This window comes from Leuciscus leuciscus, assembly GCF_965113295.1.
Source record: "Leuciscus leuciscus genome assembly, chromosome: 7".
Lineage (NCBI taxonomy): Eukaryota > Metazoa > Chordata > Actinopteri > Cypriniformes > Leuciscidae > Leuciscus > Leuciscus leuciscus.
The window spans coordinates 17,858,228-17,879,014 of NC_138731.1; the positions used below are offsets into that span (position 1 = coordinate 17,858,228).

At 40.5% G+C, this 20,787-nt stretch overlaps 1 protein-coding gene across 1 annotated transcript in view; it reads left to right on the plus strand.

The window, feature by feature from the left end:
• Positions 1-19,919, plus strand: part of LOC309503162 (nectin 1a) — a 45,515-nt gene extending 25,596 nt beyond the window's left edge. Inside the window, exons 2-5 of the mRNA XM_082175886.1 lie at positions 12,880-13,191; positions 17,925-18,033; positions 19,394-19,542; positions 19,721-19,919. Coding sequence (XP_082032012.1) covers positions 12,880-13,191; positions 17,925-18,033; positions 19,394-19,542; positions 19,721-19,755 — 605 coding nt within the window. The 3' untranslated portion in view covers positions 19,756-19,919. The remainder of the gene's footprint in view (positions 1-12,879; positions 13,192-17,924; positions 18,034-19,393; positions 19,543-19,720) is intronic.
• The last annotated feature ends 868 nt before the right edge of the window (positions 19,920-20,787 follow it).

The following is a 20,787-nucleotide window of genomic DNA, read 5'->3' on the forward strand; positions in this document are numbered from 1 at the left end:
AAACAAATTTTAAAAGATAAATATAAGCCTTTCCTTTAAATAATTTTTATTGTGTTTAATTATTGACAAATTTGGGGAGAGGATACATATTCCAAAACCGAAAATACAGTATGAGAATTAACTGCACAATTACTAGACATGTTTTCCTTGGATATTATACAATTTGCAAGCAACATTTGTGAAAAAAAATATAAAAAAATAAATTGACATGCTTCCAACTGTGAACCAATTTGGTAGAATATATATATATATATATATATATATATTGCTCTTGCATTCTTTCTTGTGGCTATAGGTGACACACCTGAATGAATGGCTCATTAAGTATGTGGGCCCCATTGTCTCCTCAGGTGTGATCCACTACATATGCATGATGCTGTTGAATGGTTGACGCCCCTTGCGCATATTGCCTTTACAAACAAAAAGTGTTTTACAAGATTTAAATCAATGTATTGTGTTATGTGAATGATAAAGGCAGGATGATTTTCACATCATTTTGAAGAAAAAACTCTAGGCAACGACATCAATTAGTCAAAAGTCTTATTGTCACATATTTAGTATGTGTTTTGTGGCCTTATTTCAGAAACTTTAGTTTTTAGTTTTTTCAATAACCATGCATAAACATTTTCTCAAAAATACAAACATGTACATGCATGTTGCTCACATATTATGGTAGCCCTGTTTGTGCTAAATAGAGTGTAATTATACCTTTGCCATTAATATGTTTATAAGCAACTGAAAAAAGCACAAATGTCAGGGCATGTCAGAACATCTCAAGGACCCCAAAAACCCCTCAGACCTCAGAGGGTTAAAGGGATAGTTCACTTTGAAATTAAATGTTGGTATGTTTTAGCTTACCTCAAGGGCATCCAAGATGTAGGTGTCTTTTTTTCAGCAGTAGTTTCAATTTTGATATTTTTAGGTCAAACCGTTTTTGTCTGTCAGTCATATAATGCAGGTCGATGGTCACGGTCTCAAAGAGCATGCACAGAGTCCAAATTAAAACAATTCCCCGTCGTCCAAATTAAATAATTCCCCATCGTAAGTACACATTGATGGCCTAAGACACGAAACGAGCGGTTTGTGTGAGAAAACGAACAGTATTTATATCGTTTTTAGCTCTTATACACAGCCACGTCCAAGTGATCTGAGGGCGCGCGCGCATCCTGGTGTGTGACGTGTACGCAGACTGGTGCATAGATATATACACTAGATGTCGCCTTAAAGACATTCGTTCCAATGAACTGCCGTAGACAAAGCGACATCTATATATATCTATGCACCAGTCTGCGTACACGTCACACACCAGGATGCGCGCGCGCCCTCAGATCACTTGGACGTGGCTGTGTATAAGAGCTAAAAACGATATAAATACTGTTCGTTTTCTCACACAAACCGCTCGTTTCGTGTCTTAGGCCATCAATGTGTACTTACGATGGGGAATTGTTTAATTTGGACGACGGGGAATTGTTTTAATTTGGACTCTGTGCATGCTCTTTGAGACCGTGACCATAGACCTGCTTTATATGACTGACAGACAAGAACGGTTTGACCTAAAAATATCAAAATTTAAACTACTGCGGAAAAAAAGACACCTACATCTTGGATGCCCTTGAGGTAAGCTAAAACATACCAAAATTTAATTTCAAAGTGAACTATCCCTTTAACTACCATATACGATGCATCGTTGGAGAAATCAACTAGCTAGTCACGACTGTTTCCCGAAACTGGGGTGCGTTTCCCGTACAACTATATAGCTCGCTGCTTAACTACCATAGTACGATGCATCGTTGAAGAAATCAACTAGCTAGTCACGACTGTTTCCCGAAACTGGGGTGCGTTTCCCGTACAACTATATAGCTCGCTGCTTAACTACCGACTGTTTCCCGAAACCGTATCGTTCAACCACGTTGGTTTATGACGTCTCGCATGTGGTGGACTAATAACTTATTTTAATTAATCTGGGGTACGTTTCCCGAAAGCATCGTTGGCCAACTATGGTCGCAAGTTCATCGCAATGTCCATTGAACTCTATTGGCAACGAGGGAACTTGCGACCATAGTTGGCTAACGATGCTTTCGGGAAACGCACCCCTGTTTGAGATCGAATTAACGCTAGATTGTGTCATATAAGTTACAGATATGGCATCTGAAGACCATTTCTAATTTTTCTCAGTTATTTTGCTTTATTACCAGACTCAATATTTGGCTCGTTCTTACATAGTAGCCTAGAGCACGTTGGCACATGCGCAGTCTTCAAAAACGGTGCTTTAAATCTCTTGACAAACTAAAAGACGTAAATTACATTTGTATGTATTCTAAATAAATACACGGGTTGTACTGAATGTCAGCTTGCTTATTTTGCTAAAGATAAGGATTTATTCAGTCTACATCTCATATAAACTAGAAACTATGCTTCTAACCACAGCTCGAGAGCTGTTGTTCCAACCACACAAGTTTGCGATGCTGTTTGCGAACGTTCGTTGGAACGATGGTTTCGGGAAACACCAAATCGTTGAACTATGCTGATAACGACGGAACTTGCGACCATAGTTGGCTAACGATGCTTTCGGGAAACGCACCCCTGGTTGTGTACCATCTGTACATAAGTACACCAAATGCTTCTGTGATGAGAACCAGAAGATGCTTTTCACCATAATCATTTTATATCTGTCCACCTGTAGTCCCTAATTGCCTAACATGACATTGCCGAAAAGCTACCATGCAAATAATCTTTTGACTAAAATGTTTTAGTAGTTTCAGTGACATTTATTTATTCATTCTAATTCAGTTGTTATTTAATTTTACTCAAACTCTCTCTGTTTTTGGGAAGATTACAACTTTTTTGTTCAACACATTGCTTCAGAAATGCAAACAATTAAAGACATTTGGTTGGTTTTATGTTTATGTTTAAGTTAGCTTTAAGAAAAGAAATATGTCTATTTGTTAAAGGAAATTGTATTATTAAATGAGTTTTTAATTATCCTTTAAAATTTCACATGGGTTTGAATCAGATTATTGAGATTGTCAGTTTATAAATCCTTTGTCATAGATTAGGAAATATCTTGAAATTACTTTAGATACTTTCATTGTACTTCTGCCTCATTTTCCCTTACCTTACCACATAAGTAGGCTACATAAGTAAAAAATGGGTAATTTTACCCCTCTCTCCCCCTACTTGTTTTATGCTTCCAGTTACCTTCCTGTTCATTTTATAAAATTGTCACAAATTCAATGATGCATTTTTCTTTAATGCTTTGAAAGTAATCTCATGTGTCTTTTATGAATAATTTAAAAAATAACCTTTTTGCATGTAATAAAAGTGGAACAAAATGTAGTTCCCTTTCGTTGTCACTCCGAGTTACGTCGGATGACGACGAATGGGGTTTCGCTTAGAAAGCCTATCATCTTCGAGTATATAAAACGAGCCAATGGCAAAGAAATGCCATGGGTCTGCGGAATTTGCATAGCGTATCTCCGCCCTACCCTAGGGGTATATAAGGAAGTACGCCGCAACATGCAGATATGTTTTCGCTTCGGAGCCAAGTTCATTCACTTCACTCCACAGCCAATTCTGAGTTCATCTCTATTTTCTCTTCGAGACGAGCCTCTCTCCAGGTGTTGGTGTGACAGCGAGTTCCAGCGAGTGCACATTCCCTGCTTATCTGTGCAGTGATTGCAGAGTTTGTGTGTTCATCTCCCTGGTGGCTTCAACACTTGTGGAGAAAAACTCCTTTCTAAAAGAGCTTGCACGCGGCACGTCTTTTTAAAGATGCCTCGCCCGTGCACTTCTGGTTGCGGTCTTCTCATTTCTTACTCTGATGGGCACAATCGCTGTCTTGTGTGTCTGGGTATTGAGCACGCTAAGGCAGCGTTTGTGGATGAGTCATGTTCCCATTGCGGGAACATGCCCATCGCACGGTTGCGGTCGAGGCTCAATGACCTTCATGGGAGAGTCCCCTCACCCGCACCCCGATCTACGAGCTCCGCGAGAGCTGGTACTTCGGCTGGCGGCCAGGGTGACCTGAGGGTTACGGTGTGGAACAAAGCGCCGACTATTCCACGCTCCACACCGTCCTCTAGCGCCGTGCAACCCGCGAGTCATCCGAATGAGCCCGCGGTACAGTCCTCTGACTTGCCGCGGGTCTCATTCGGCGCTCCAGAGGAAGATTCGATGTCGATCGCTGCATCACAAGGTGGGCAGGAGTCCTCGGGAGAGGAAGATTCGGCTGTGCTGCCACCTTCAGGTGTCCCAGCATTGCCCGAGTCTGATCCCGAGCTGACAGCCATGCTTTCCCGGGCATGTCCGCATGACCCCGCTGGTACAGTTTTTGGGAGCCTGGTTAGAGCTTCCCAGACTGTCCCGCTGGGTCGCGAGGACCATCAGGCTCGGCTACGCGATTCAGTTCGCGCGATCTCCTCCCCGTTTCAGGGGAGTCCGCTTCACATTGGTCGGTGGCAATGCCCCTGTCATGAGAGCGGAGGTCGCCACCCTACTGGCGAAGGGTGCGATCAAGATTGTCCCTCCAGCCGAAATGAGGTCCGGCTTCTACAGCCCCTACTTCATTGTACCGAAGAAAACCGGTGGGTTACGACCAATCCTGGACCTCCGCTCCCTTCACAGGATGCCGTTCAAGATGCTCACGGCCAAACGCATTTTCGAATGCGTGCGGCCGCAGGATTGGTTTGCAGCGATCGACCTGAAGGACGCCTACTTCCATGTCTCCATTCTTCCTCGACACAGACCGTTCTTACGGTTTGCTTTCGAGGGGCAGGCATACCAGTACACGGTTCTCCCTTTCGGGCTAGCCCTGTCTCCTCGCGTCTTTACGAAGGTCGTCGAGGCAGCCCTTGTTCCCCTACGGGAACACGGGGTTCGCATCCTGAACTATCTCGACGACTGGCTGATCCTAGCTCACTCTCGAGACCAGGTTTGCGAACACAGGGACCTAGTGCTTCGGCACCTAGCTCGTCTGGGCCTTCGGGTCAACTGGGAGAAGAGCAAACTCTGCCCCGTGCAGAGGATCTCTTTTCTCGGTATGGATATCGACTCGGTCGCCATGTGCGCGCAGCTTACGAGCGAGCGCGCGCAGTCACTGCTGACTTGCCTTCGTCAATTCGAGGGCAAGAGTGCGGTCCCACTGAAACTTTTTCAGAGGCTCCTGGGGCATATGGCATCCGCAGCCGCAGTAACGCCGCTCGGATTGCTTCATATGAGACCGCTTCAGCTTTGGCTTCGCGATCGAGTCCCGAGGTGGGCATGGCAACACGGTACACTCCGAGTCTCAGTGACTCCGACCTGCCGTCTGACCTTCACCCCGTGGTTGAACCTCAGTTTTCTTCGGGCTGGTGTGCCCTTAGAACGAGCTTCCAGGCATGTTGTTGTATCAACAGATGCCTCCACCACGGGCTGGGGCGCCATGTGCAATGGACATGCTGCCGCGGGCTCCTGGACAGGTCCCCAACGCCTTTGGCATGTCAATTGCCTCGAGTTGCTGGCTGTACGCCTTGCCCTGCACCGCTTCCGGGCGTTGCTCAGGGGTCAACACGTACTAGTCCGTTCAGACAATACCGCCACAGTAGCGTACATCAACCGTTAAGGTGGTCTACGCTCCCGCCGTATGTCGCAACTCGCCCGCCACCTCCTCATATGGAGTCAGAAGCATCTGAGGTCGCTTCGAGCCATTTATATCCCAGGAGAGCTGAACCGTGCGGCCGACGAGCTGTCTTGGCTTCGGCCTCTCGCTGGAGAATGGAGACTCCATCCCCAGTCGGTCCAGCTGATTTGGGATCAGTTTGGGGACGCTCAGATAGATCTGTTTGCCTCCCACGACTCGTCCCATTGCGACCTGTTTTATTCCCTGTCCGAGGGCACGCTCGGCACGGATGCACTGGCACACAGCTGGCCGCGGGGCCTACGCAAGTATGCGTTTCCCCCAGTGAGCCTTCTTGCGTAGACTTTGCGCAAGATCAGGGAGGACGAGGAGCAGGTGATATTGGTTGCCCCGTATTGGCCCAACCGCACCTGGTTCCCAGAACTAGTACTCCTTGCGACAGCACCTCCCTGGCCTATTCCTCTAAGGAAGGACCTGCTTTCTCAGGGACGGGGCACTCTGTGGCACCCTCATCCCGATCTTTGGAACCTCCACGTGTGGCTCCTGGACGGGACGAGGTAGGTTTGAGTACCCTACCACCAGCGGTGGTGGCTACCATCACTTCCGCTAGAGCATCGTCCACGAGACATGTCTATGCGTTGAAGTGGAACCTCTTCGTCAACTGGTGTTCTTCTAAACGTCAAGAACCCACGAAATGCCCGATCAGTGTCGTGCTTTCCTTCCTGCAAGAATGGTTGGAGCGAAGGCTGTCTCCCTCCACCCTGAAAGTGTATGTTGCCGCCATTGCCGCACATCACGACGCAGTTGAAGGTAAGTCTCTAGGAAAGCACGACCTGATCATCAGGTTCCTGAGGGGAGCGAGGAGACTGAATCCTCCTCGTCCTCCCCTCGTGCCCTCTTGGGACCTCTCAGTGGTTTTAACTGCCCTGCAGAGTGCTCCCTTTGAGCCTCTGCAATCAGTGGAGCTTAAGTTCCTGTCTATGAAGACAGTGCTCCTGGTTGCATTGACCTCCATCAAGAGGGTAGGGGACCTGCAGGCATTTTCGGTTGACGAAGCGTGCCTGGAGTTCGGGCCGGCTAACTATCACGTGATCCTGAGACCCCGGCCTGGATATGTGCCCAAGGTTCCCACCACACCCTTTCGAGACCAGGTGGTGAACCTGCAAGCGCTGCCTTTGGAGGAGGCAGACCCAGCCTTGGCACTGCTCTGTCCAGTACGCGCCCTCCGTGCTTACGTAGACAGAACGCAGTGTTTCAGGACCTCTGACCAGCTCTTTGTCTGTCATGGTGGGAAGCTGAAGGGAAAGGCTCTCTCCAAGCAAAGGTTGTCTCACTGGATAGTGGACGCCATTGCTTTGGCTTACCAGCAGCAAGGTCGACCATGCCCCCTTGGTGTGACGGCCCACTCCACCCGGAGTGTGGCATCCTCTTGGGCTCTAGCGCATGGCGCCTCGCTAACAGACATCTGCAGAGCTGCAGGCTGGGCGACACCTAACACATTCGCGAGATTCTATAATCTCCGAGTGGAGCCAGTTTCTTCTCATGTACTCGCTTCAACTAGCCGGTATTAGATCCTGCTCAGGTGTCTTCGCTTGCTCGCCATTCCTCTCCACGGACGGGATACGTGCAATATTTCCTCAGGTGAGCCTCATAAGCCCTGAGTCTCCTCCAGCACTGACGATGTCAACGCCAGAGTTTGCCACCGGCAGCTTTCGTGCTTGGCTAGGTGCCTCCATGTGCATGGTTCCCCCTCTGGGCGACCCCCACATGTGTATTTCCACTGTAAGCCTCCTTGAGCATGTGTCTTTCCCTCGGTAAGCCACCTTGCCACCCCTGGGGTTGAAATATTCCACCTGCGGCTGGATACCCCAGTGTTCTCCATATGCAGCCCTCCGGGGTCATATGTGTATTCCAAGTCCCTCCCTTCGGGTTGGGCATGATTGCATATTTCCACTGAGATATGCTTCCCAGTGTACCTTGGTATAATCCTGTGTTAAGTAGGAGTCCTTCGTCCGTGCCAGTCTCACGACAGGGAGCTCACACTTACGCAGGGCACTGGAAGACAGTCGGGAGGTGGCGTGATTACACTGGGAACCCCATTCGTCGTCATCCGACGTAACTCGGAGTCAGGGCCGGCTCTGTAAATCTGGGGGCCCTAAGCAGGATAATTTTGGGGCCCTGCCTTGCAGTGAATAATGGAGTATTGCCACCGCAAACCAGCAACTGTATACAATCTAACCCTTACACATTTCATCTGTACCTCTTTTAACATGATTGGCCACAATTATTTTACTGCTTATTAAAGTACACTCACTGAAACAGTAAAAGTAAAGATTACAGATTTGCCAAATTTCTACATCTACTTTATTACTGTCTGAATGCTTTGTACATTTTAAAACAGCACTAACTGTTTTTTGTCCACTAGACAGCTTAAAACCTTTAGTATTAAAAATCTTCAATAAAGTTGTTGCATAGGCCTACTACAGGTGATGCTGGAGTCTCTATCTTTGAACTTCTTTTCCCTGTTCCATACTTTAAAAAGAGGGAGAAGTTGGACCAGTAATTTCTTTGCTTCCTTCTAAAGTGATTTAAACATATTCTTCTATATTGATCTATCAAAGAGATAAAAAATTCTGCAAAAGATTTTAGTTTGAGTTGGTATTTATTTTTTATATATTCCAACTACAAAAACACTACTTCAGCGAACAATCATTAGCCAAATGTGTATATAAAATGTTTAGTAATAAAATATATACATAAATCTAATAAAAGCTCTAGGTAACACTTTTTTACATTTTACAGTCATTGTTGCACGTTACATGTAGTTCATACAAAAATAATTCTACAGTAAAAACTGCTTAAAATGTGGATTTCGTTTGAGTAGGCTACCTCTACTTTTAAGCCCTCATTATGCTTCTGCGTCAACTCCACGGCGTAGCTACGCCGTCACTCCAACGGCGTCGTGACCGTTTTATGGTTCTGCGTCGGGTTGCGTTGCATCGCGGTGCATTTCACCGCCAGAACGCTAGGGGGGTGGTGTGGTTCGCGAATCTCTTTCCTAGTTTGTTTTGGTTCCATGCGCCGGTTCCGCTTTTTCATTTCCGACAATGGCGAGCGAAAGAGAGAGAGTGTTGTCGCAGCTGGAGCTAATCAACGTTGAACAACAAATTATTTTATTGCAAATGTTTAATCGTAGAAGAAAAAGAAGACGTCAGCGAAGGTGGTCTGTACGACCAGTGCACGAAGACAGGGGAAGGATTGGCGAATTTGTTACGGTTGTTCGACCGCTGAGGGACTTGGACGAAGAAATGCACTTTAAGTATTTTCGGATGTCGAAAGGTCGATTTGACGATCTTGTTCATCGTTTAAAGCCGTTAATACAGCATCAGACTACACACAGTATGCCTATTGACCTCGCTCAGAGACTGGCAGTGACTTTAAAGATTTTATCTTCGGGTGCAAACCAACAGATCACCGGGTTGGGCTACAAAATGGGTTCGACCACGGTGCCATGGCAGGATAATGTAGTGTCCCGTGGCAGACTTGGTTAATTACTTGATATCCATGATGTACCCGTGAATATTGTATTGTAAATAAACAACAAACTTTTTTTCAAAACAAACATTGATTTGATTGATTGAAGTTTATTTCTAGCAACAACAAAAAAAGAAAAGAATATATATAAATATATACATATACACTACCGGTCAAAAGTTTTAGATCGGTAAGATTTTTAATGTTTTTAAAAGAAGTCTCTTCTGCTCACCAAGACTGTGTTTAGTATATAAAAAACAATAAAACAAAACATATTTTATGACAATTTAAAATGACTGTTTTCTATTTTAATATATTTTACTCCGGAAATGATGTATAATCTGACCAATCACAGCCCCTGCGGTCTGCGTCACCGCGACGCGTAGTTACAATTTTTTGGAGGTGCACGTCAAGCTACGGCGGAGGGGTCGCGTCGAGGTTCGCGTCGACGCAGAGGGGTCCGCGGGGGTACGCCGTCGATTCGACGCAGAAGCATAAAACAGGCTTAATGGGATAATGTCCACTTTAACGCACCCTCTGGTTGCCAAGAAACAGCGCCGCGAATTGTACAGAAAACGCAATAGGCCGCTCTTTGTGCATTGTGTAATGTGCCAAGTTCAAAAATTAATACAAAAAGAATTCTACAGTAAAAACTGCTTAAAATTTGGATTTCGTTAGAGTAGTAGCTCTACTATAATGTGATTTTTTTTCTCCTTTTTTCTGCACCCGTTGGATAGACTCGTTTAATTTTTGCTGTCAAATTTCCAAGTCCAGGGAAGACAACGATTTTACACGGTTGGTTGACTGTTAAAATGCGGCGACACCGGCGAGTACCATCTGTAGTTAGGGGGCCCCCTAGTGGCGGCGGGGCCCTAAGCAGCCGCTTAGTTCGCTTATAGGGAGAGCCGGCTCTGCTCGGAGTGACAACGAAAGGGAACGTCTCGGTTACGTATGTACTAATTTGGATCATACAGTATAACAATTTGCATTTCTAAATTGCCTTTCATCTCTAAGATTCTAGAGAAAGTGGTCTATTCACAGCTCTATTCTCATTTGATTACTTTTGATATTTTATACACATTCCAGTCGGGCTTTAGGGCCTGTCATAGCACAGAATCTGCATTGCTCAAGGTCACTAATGAATAATGATATATTATTATCGTTGGACTCAGGATCACATGTTGTTCTAGCCTAGTTTTATTAGTTCTAAGCACTGCTTTCGATACGATTGACCATGAGATTCTTCTCAACCGTCTGGAGTTTTGGATTGGTGTCCAGGGTACAGCCCTCATATTTGAAAGACAGGACAGTTGAATCTGGGAGACTTTTCTTCCACATTGGCCCGTTTAGTTTGTGGTGTACCTCAGGGGTCCATTTTGGGACCGTTGCTTTTCTCTCTTGTTGTGAGATCTGATATTATCTCATCTCCTGATTAGCCTCATAGTAACCCAAGTTATCTAGAATAGCCTTGTGCTGTCAGGTCAGATTTATAAAGTTAGTCTCCCTTGGCTTGTCTAACATATATCAGCAAATCTAGGAATATAATAACCTTACTGTGAAACAATACATTTCTACAAGTTCAAGCCTATGGATCAAATGTTATGCTTACCTTCCAGCAGTATCTTGTCCAAGGGTTTCTTGAAGAACAACAGTAGTATAAACTACAATTATAATGCTCTATTGCTATATTTATAGAACTGTCTGGTGATGAGCTGAAATATGAATAAACGGTACTTGTCTTTATAAAATAAAATTTACTTATACAAAGGATCAAAATACTGGTTATACAATAAAAAAGGTGTGTAGCAAATCAACAAAAGATTACAGGTTATAATACTTTCAGCTCTATCCAGTTCCAGGGCAGTCCTGTGAATGGATTCACAAAGGCTAAATACCTTATATGCAGTTCAAGCAATATATGATTAACTTGTTCTCGTCCGAGTATGTCAAGTTAAGAATTTCAGCAGAGCAATATCATCAAAAGTCTAAATAAATCTGAAGATATACTATATTCTCTTCAGGGCTGCATCGACATCAAAATCAAAAAGCACTCACTCATACAGAAGCACTCATATATATAGGAACATTTGGTTACATCAGTTCCTGTGCCTACGATAGGGTTTTTCCCATAGTAAAACCATGTGACTTAGTAAATCATATGACAATGTGAAACATGTGACATATATAACTGATGAAACAATGTGACATTTTTAGTACTACATTGTATTAACTCCTGGGAGCTGTGTTTAAATTGTGTTCACCATAAGTGTGCATTCATTTCAGCATTCTTTCTACCTTTCCTTCCTTTCCTTCCTTTCCCTCCTGGGAATCTATGTGTGTGTGTTCTAGAGTATAAGTCCGGAAATGGAGATGTATTTGATAGTGCATTAGACATTCCAGCATCGATCCTTGCACTCTGTTTATGCTTCCTCTAAGCTCTATTTTTCGGAAGTATGATATTGAATACCACTGTTATGCTGACAATCTCCAGTTTTATCTTCCTGTGAGCTTAGATAAAACCTGCTCGCTAGACAGAGTACAGGAATGTTACAGCGACATTAAACTTTGGCTTTCTAGCAACTTTCCCCAATTAAATGAGAGTAAAACTGAGGTTTTGATTGTAGGTTCTCCCATCTCACCTACCTTTCCTGATCATTTAGGTTCCTTGTCCATAAAGATTGAAGATCATGTAAAGAGTTTAGGGGTAATTATGGACTCATCACTAAATTTTAAGAAACAGATTGGTGCCGTTGTTAAAAGTAGCTTTTTTAACCTGAGATCAATTGCTAAAGCATTTTCTATCCAGGAAGGATTTGGAAATCGTGGTTCACTCTTTTATCTCATCAAAGATTGATTATTGTAATTATCTATATATTGGTCTCCCCCAGATTATGCTAGTCCGTTTACAGTTAGTGCAAAATGCAGTAGCAAGGCTTTTAATGGGGGTGAGATTACCCCTGTACTTCAATCCTTACATTGACTTCCTTTAAAGTTCTCTTGTTTGTTTACAAGGCCATATCAGGCCTTGCCCCCCAGTACATCAGTGATCTTATTATTCCCTACTCTCCTTCTAGAGTTCTCAGGTCCTCTGACCAATGGCTTTTAAAGTTCCCTCGTTGTCATTTAAAATCTAAAGGAGATTGTGCTTTTTCTGTGGTAGGTCCCAAACTCTGGAATAGTGAGGTCAGCTCCATCAATTAGCAACTTTTAAGTCTTATTTAAAAACGTATTTATTTTCATTAGCTTTCGAATAAGTTATGTTTGCTTTGTTATAGGATTTTAATGTTTTCGCTTCTGTAAAGCACTTTGGGGCAACGTCTGTTGTTTGAAAATGTGCTATAAAAATAAAGTTGCTTGCTTGCTTGTTTTCATTAGCAATTGATTAGTTTAAAACCGGGATGGGCAAACACAGTCCTGGATGGGCATTGTCGTGCAGAGTTTAGCTCCAACCCTAATCAAATACACCAGAACCAGCTAATCAAGTCTTTTAGGATTACTATAGTAGGGTCAGTTGAGTTTTATCAGGGTTAGAGCTAAACTCTGCAAGACAGTGGCCCTCCAGGACTGAGTTTGACCATCCCATTAAAACTATCAAATACCAAATACAAGGGTCTAAATATATATATATATATATGAGTTATATATAAAATCTATGTTTTAATCTCTTTTTTCCACTTAAAATGCGCTAAAAGATTTGATTGACTGATCTAGTTTTTCATGGTCCCCACCAGCTCCGAGCTCCGTGAATGTGAGCTTGACTGTGGATTCGGTCCCTGTGGCGGGACGCTCAGAGGTTACTTTGGTGACCTGCATAGTTTCCACAGCGCAGTCTGCTGCTGAGGTGTCATGGCATTTGGGCACTTTATCTGATTCTGTGAAGCTATCGACCAGCACTGTGAAACACCTGGATGGGACGTTGACTGTCAAAAGCAGTCTGATTGCTACTCCAACTGTACAGATGAATCAACAGCTTGTCAAGTGTGTGATCAGACATGCTATGTTGAGCGAAGAACTGAGAATTGATCACAAGATCGTTGTGCACTGTAAGTGACATGATCCTTTATACTTTATGACATAGATACAGTACATTTCTGCCTCAGCTGGTTCACAGTAATTGGTAATTAAAAGGGAAGTGACACATTTTCCACTGATTCATAACCATAAACAGAAGAACTTTGAATTCAATTGTGTGCTAAATTTAAGTAAAAATGGTTATCAAGTTTTAATGTGACTTAAAATTATCATGTATTATGTACATTCAGTATTTCCTTGTGAAAAAGTACACTTTACCATACTTTTAAAAAGAGTAGCCTACTTATTGCAGAAATAAAATACATAGGTGCAAACTGAATTAAATATTTTGGGCACTTAATTGCATGCTATTTAATATTAAATAAACATTTATTCTCATTTTAAATTATATTAAATGCAATTAGTGGAACTTGAGTGTTTTTGACCCACTAAAGTGCAACTTATATACACACTCTCCTCCAAAAGTATTGGAACAGTGAGGCCAATTCCTTTATTTATTCTGTAGACTGAAAACATTTGGGTTTCACATCAACAAATGACTATGAGACAAGAGATCAACATTTCAGCTTTTATTTCAAGGTATTTACATCTGGATCTGATACACTACTTAGAAAATAGCACATTTTGTTTAAACCCACCCGTTGCTCATGTGACCAAAAAATATTGGAACATAAGCCAACTCCCTTGCTAACATACACAGGAGAAAAAGTCAAGTTCAAAATAAATGGCATCCACCTCCCTACCAACCCCACAAATAAAGAAATAAATGAATAATTATCAAACTTCAAGTAAACCAAGAGAAAAACAAACAAACAGATGAATTAAACCATACAATGCATATTCATTGAAGTTAACACTCACTTCTTAGCCTGGGAAAACCCAGACAACTTCCGGCAAATTTAGATTTGCTCTGCAAGTAGTCTGGCAAAGAGCCCATTCAAACCCATTTCTAATCTGTCGAAATCGCGGCACCAATCAGAAACGTTGAGGCGGGCTTTAGACGATGACGATCGCTCTGATTGGTTTTTAGGTCTATCCAATTGTGCCCAGAGGCATTTGAGCGACGTCCGTTGGTAAAGCGCAGCAACAAACTTTTAAATGCATTATTATATTCAAATTGCAAACACATGAGGACAGTCTCCATGAAAGACCCACTGGCAGATGAACGTGCTACTACATTTCTCTCCGAAACGGTAGGAAATTAAATTAGATTTAATAGAGGATTTTAACTGTGACAAGATGATTGACAGGGCAGTTTACGTGACAGGATGCACGCGACAGATCCGTCCGATAAAGATGACGAAGTAGTATGTCCCAAAGCTTGCCTACTTTTTTGCTAAACATTCAAAAGTAAATACCTTTTCTTCACAAAAAGAGTACATACTTTTATGGCGTAGTGTAACTTAGGCGAATTGGGACGCAGCATATGGCTTTACACGATGACGAACGCTCTGTTTGGTTTTAGGTCTATCCAATTGTGCCCAGAGGCATTTGAGCGACGTCCGTTGGTGACGCCCCTTTGGAAATGAGTTATTAATGAAGCTTTGCCAGACCATAACTCAGTTACTACTCACAAATGGAATGTTTTTAACCAGGCTACTCACTTCTGCCTTTTAAGTCTAAATCATAGAGTGTGATCAAAAGAGACTAAGGAGAGAAAACTCTACTTCAATAAGTAGAACGCAAATGAGGTAAAGATACACCCCAACAACACCACCAACTACTTGCTTCAACACAACATCAAGTCTGGGGTTGAAGATGAGACCTAAAGCTGTTGCACAGTCAAGCCATCACCAACAGTTCTTCTTCTTCTTCTTCTTCTTCTTCTTCTTCTTCTTCTTCTTCTTCTTCTTGTCAGGTTTAATGGCAGTTTACAGTCAAAGTGTATTACCGCCATCTACTGGACTGAGGTGCAATCAAATGGATATCATTCACAAAAAATAAAATAAAATAAAAAATAATCCTATTTGCTAATTTTGTTTCTTTGATAAATGTTATCATAGCATTAGTGATGTTTTCTGATCTAGTCTCACATAATAATGTTTCTAAAGAAAAGGCTTTTTTGACTGCATTCACTTCCCTCTTCACTCAGTTTTTCTCTTTGTCTGGAGATTCTTATGCACCTTAAAAGAACATGATCTACATCCTCTCTCACTCCAAAAATCTCACATTTTCCAGATGGATGTTTGTGTACAATGTGTAAGCTGTTATTTAAACCAGTATGGCCTATTCTCAGTCTTGTAAACCAAACCTCTTCCTGTCTGTTTGGATAACTATGTTTGCTACTTGAGATATATTTTTGTATATTGTATAAGTGTCTACCTTTCTTCTCCTTATCCCATTTTTATCTTAGTTTTACCTACCCAAATCTCAACCAGGACTGCTTCAATCTCTTTATCTATATTTAAAGTTCTGTAATTAATCCCCTGCTGAATAAATGTGGCCACTCCACCTCCTGCAGTATCCCTGTCTTTATGTATTGCTGTGTATCCATATATAATGAAATCAAGTGATGGTTTTAACCAGGTTTCCTGTATACAGATAATGTTTGGTTTAACATCTTGTTCCTCAATAAAGTGTTTTAATTCCTGACCATTAGCAATTCAACTCCTGGCATTCCACTGTAGAATAGATAAAGTCATTATTAACTGCCACATGGTGCTTGACTATCAGATACCCATAGTACCATGTTATGAATGGAATCCACCGACAAATCATGAATCTCTAAATACTTTTCCACTGCTTTTTAAATTATTTTAATTCTATCAATTATTCTTGTCACTTGGGCTGAGCAATTAACCACTTATAAAAGCAAATTGAAATTGAAAATGAAATTTTTCTTATCCACAATTAAAGTATCTTTTCAGTTACTTTGCAACATTTCTGAGTCGTTTGAGCTTGACTAGAGGGTAAACCTACAGGGGCCATACCTACTTAAACCCTTGATTTTGCTTGGTTTTCTTTGTCAACCTTTTTAATGGCTTCAGCATAAGTAATACTCTCTTTCACCTTAAAGGGATGGTTCGGAGTAAAATCAACCCATAGGGTCCTTTGCACCATGACATCGAGCCAAACACCCCCTGGAAAGCCTGGAAAAGCATTACAAAAGAAGAATGCAAAAGTTTGGTTATGTCAATGGGTCACAGGCTTGATGCAGTTATTGCAAGCAAAGGATTTGCAACTAAATATTAAGTCTTATTCACTTTAATCTATTTTAAGTTAATCTGTTCCAATACTTTTGGTCACATGAGCAATTGGGTGGGTTCAAACAAAAGGTTATATCTTCTTAGTTGTATATCAGATCCAGATATAAATAAAAGCTGAAATGTTGAAATCTTGTCTCATATACATTTTTTTATGTCAAACCCAAAGTCAGTCTACAGAAAAAAATTAAGGAATTGGCCTCACTGTTCCAATACTTTTGGAGGGGAGTGTACATATTTATGTACATATTTATATACATAATTATTTCATAATTACTTATATTAAAATATGGTTAAATATACTGACAAGTAGGCCGATTTATGGTGAACCAAAATATAATTTCATTTCTTTTGTATGTCATGTATATTTGTTGTGAAGTTGCAATTTAGTCCATTTAAAATACATATACTTTAAGGAATTCAGTTTGTGCTTTAGTATGTTAGACAACATGTCAAAATTAGTGTAATTCTTTAAAATTATTTAAAGTGTACTTTAAAGTAAAACTTTTCATTTGAAATTACAGTTCCCAATGTGCTAAGTTGCTTTTTATTTCATTAATATATTATCTATGAGTAGTTTTTATAAACCAAAAAAATTAAGATTTGAAGTACAGTAGGCCTACAAGTGCACATTCAATACAATTAAAGGGATAGTTCAATTTGAAATACAATTTTGGTATGTTTTAGCTTACCTCAAGGGCATCCAAGATGTAGGTGTCTTTTTTTCCGCAGTAGTTTCAATTTTGATATTTTTAGGTCAAACCGTTCTTGTCTGTCAGTCATATAATGCAGGTCTATGGTCACCACCTCAAAGAGCATGCACAGAGTCCAAATTAAAACAATTCCACATCGTAAGTACACATTGATGGCCTAAGACACGAAACGAGCGGGCGGGTATAGATATATACACTAGATGTCGCCTTGGCTACGGTTTCGTTCCAATGAACTGCAGTAGCCAAGGCGACATCTAGTGTATATATCTATACCCGCCCGCGCCCTCAGATCATTTGGACGCGGCTGTGTTCAAGAGGTAACAACGATATAAATACTGTTCGTTTTCTCACACAAACCGCTCGTTTCGTGTCTTAGGCCATCAATGTGTACTTACGATGGAGAATTGTTTAATTTGGACTCTGTGCATGCTCTTTGAGATAGTGACCATAGACCTGCATTATTTGACTGACAGACAAGAACGGTTTGACCTAAAAATATCAAAATTGAAACTACTGCGGAAAAAAAGACACCTACATCTTGGATGCCCTGGAGGTAAGCTAAAACATACCAAAATTGTATTTCAAAGTGAACTATCCCTTTAAGCATACTCCTTTTTTTTCCACAAGCATTGTATTCTCAATTTACATAGGCCTATTTGTTTTTCATTAGGCCTACTGTGTTGATTTATCTTTTTATCCACCAGTTTACACATTTATTATTTGATTTATTAATTGGTTGTTGATTGCACAAATGTATACAGGAATTTGTTTAGCTGGATTGTTTGCGAGAACTTTGCAGTCATATGTGTGTGTTTGTGTGTTTTAAAGATCCCCCTCAGCTGGTCTTTGTGACACCTTTCCAAAATCTCTCTAATACTGAAGTGTATCAGTGTGAGGCAGATGCCAATCCTCCAGCTACACACTTCAGATGGCGCAGGTAATATAATATGCAAGTAAACATGATGTGACTCATATTATTAATATCGTTAATTATCAACAACAACAACAAAAAAGTTCTGTCATGTTGACCATTCATGTATTGTCATATTAAGGTAAAAAAAATGTAAAAGGAGAGCTAAAAGATCATAACTAGATCTCATTCTAATGGGATTAAATAACAAAATTTTATCCAATATTAGGGTAAATTAATTTTAATTGGTGAAAAATAGAGGAAAAAATCCTGTATTGTTTTTCTTCTACGTTTTTTTCTGAAACGGATCTAAATTGTTGTTGACCTGAAAAATCAAGTTTAAAAAACGTTTTTTTTTTTTTGTTGTTTTTTAAAGCTTGCACTTTAAACCCTGTTTTCAAAAGTGTGCATTTTAAGACCCCCAAAATGTCGTTTAAATAAATATCCAAAATACATAAAAAGATTTTCAGTTTTTATTTGAAATGGTGTTGTGTATATGCAGGTATATGCACCCTTAAAGAATGAAACTTAACATACAATATGTGAGAACCTCTTACATTTTTTGGATTATATAGCCTTTTATATGCAAATCTGTGGTCATAAATTAACATACACCTGGGAGAATCTGCAAAATAGTAATTAAAAAAATAAAGATAATGACTGAATTTACTTAAATGATCAAGTTCAAAGGTTTACATATACTTGACTCTACTGTGTGTCAGTTCCTCGATGATCCACAATCCCCCTTTTTTTGTGATAGTTGTTCATGAATCACATTTTATCAGTTTGAGCAGTTAAACTGTCAGGTGTTCTTCAAAAAAAAAAATATATATACAAATTCAGTTATAAATAAAAATCAAAAACAAAATGCTATGTAATGATTGCTCTATAAATTCAACATTTAGCAGATGCTGCTATGTGTAACAACTGTATGTCACAGTTATGTTCTGTGTCGTTTTCACTGTCACTTTTTGCCCGAGTTCTAGTTCATTATTAGTTGCTATAATTACCAATTAGTTCTCACCTGTTACCTGTTCTGTTAATGATCTTCCTCTGTGTATTTAAGCCCTCTGTTCCTTTTATTCATTATTTCGCATTAAAGTTATTTTCTCTTATGTGTTTATAAAGTTGATTCATTCTGCATCACACATCGTCTCTGTGACTCTATACATCCTTGAGCATCTCTAACATGTACAGTAACGCGTGGTAATAAATATAGTAACAGAAACTTGGTTAAATGGGGAAAGGAATTGCATCCAATCATTTGGATATTAGTGGATATCTAGGCACAATTACTAAGCATTCAGATGGCAGCATGCATTTTCATCCTACAGTCTAAACCAGCAGGCTGAACTAAACTGATTTCATATTCTTTTTAATTGAGCAGCACACACCAGATTATCCCCAATGATGCCATTAAAACAGAAGGAAATAAACTCTTCTTCTTGAAACTGACATCTGACCTCAATGGCCTGTATACCTGTGAAGCTTCAAACGAATATGGTGCAGGAATCGGCTCACTCTACTGGCAAAAAGGTGAATTCCTTTTGCTTACTTTACAAAAACAAAATTTATCAAGTGATTGAGATGATGGTAATGTGGAATGTCTGACATAACACACACATTTTATTTTATTTTGAGAGTGCATGTTTTGAAAGAAGATACAACCGTTTGTTTAGACTACAGTATTTATCATGGATTATCTCTTTTCTAGGAGAAAAGACAGAAGCCAACCGTTCTGAGCTTTGAGTCCTTCGTCCTGGATGTAATTTGGATTAAACATGGATATAATAAAACATTTACCGTAATTATAATATGAGGTTAGAAAAACAATATATGAATTTATTTATTTGTTTAGTGACCAAGAAATTGTGCTTAATTTAAGATTCTTAAAATAAACTTTCTTCAAGTTATGACTTTTCCTTGTTTTATTTTTTCCAAAATGATATACTTTGGACCCCATTGTTGTTAGCAAGGTTGCAGACAGACAGATGAAGATCAGGATATAGTTCAAATACAGGGTTTAATAATAATCTAACAGGCAAAATAACAGAAGATGGTTGCTTCACATTCACAAACACTAGTGAGTGAAGTGAAGGTGAGGAACTTAAATACACATGGTGATAAACTAAATTATGAACAGCTGTGATGAAGATCAGTGTAGATGGAAACCGATGAGTGGTGGGAAACACAAAGGAACACATGTGGCTAATGAATACAAACTAAAAAGTCCATGAAAATGAAACTAAGAACAAACAACTGAATATGTGTAACAACTGTATACAGTAGATATAGAATTCATTATATTGCTCCAGCATCAACGTGACCCTATAAAAGACAAGCTGTTTGGAAAATAGATGGTGTGATGGATTTAAAAAAAAATTAAATAGTAAACTGTATTTTAAACTGATCATAATTCTTACATCTAACATCACTTCTACTACAGGCCTACACTGTAAAAAATGTCTAACCTCTCCAAGTCAAAATTTTCTAGTGACTGGTCACATACATTTTTTTTAATTGGCCCAAGTGCAATTCTTGTTGCAATAGTCTGTTAACATTGGCTCAATGAGAAATAATACGTCAGACTAATTGAAAAATTTAGATGTTATCAGTCACTAGAAATTTTTGACTTGGGGATGTAATTTTTTTTTTACAGTTTTTAAGAACAAAATGTGCTCTGAGGTTGATGTGTTGAAACCAGTGGAAACTGAGATGTATGGAATGATATTCCGGACATTATTCAAAAGGAATTGCAAATTGTATTTGCAATTGCGTTTT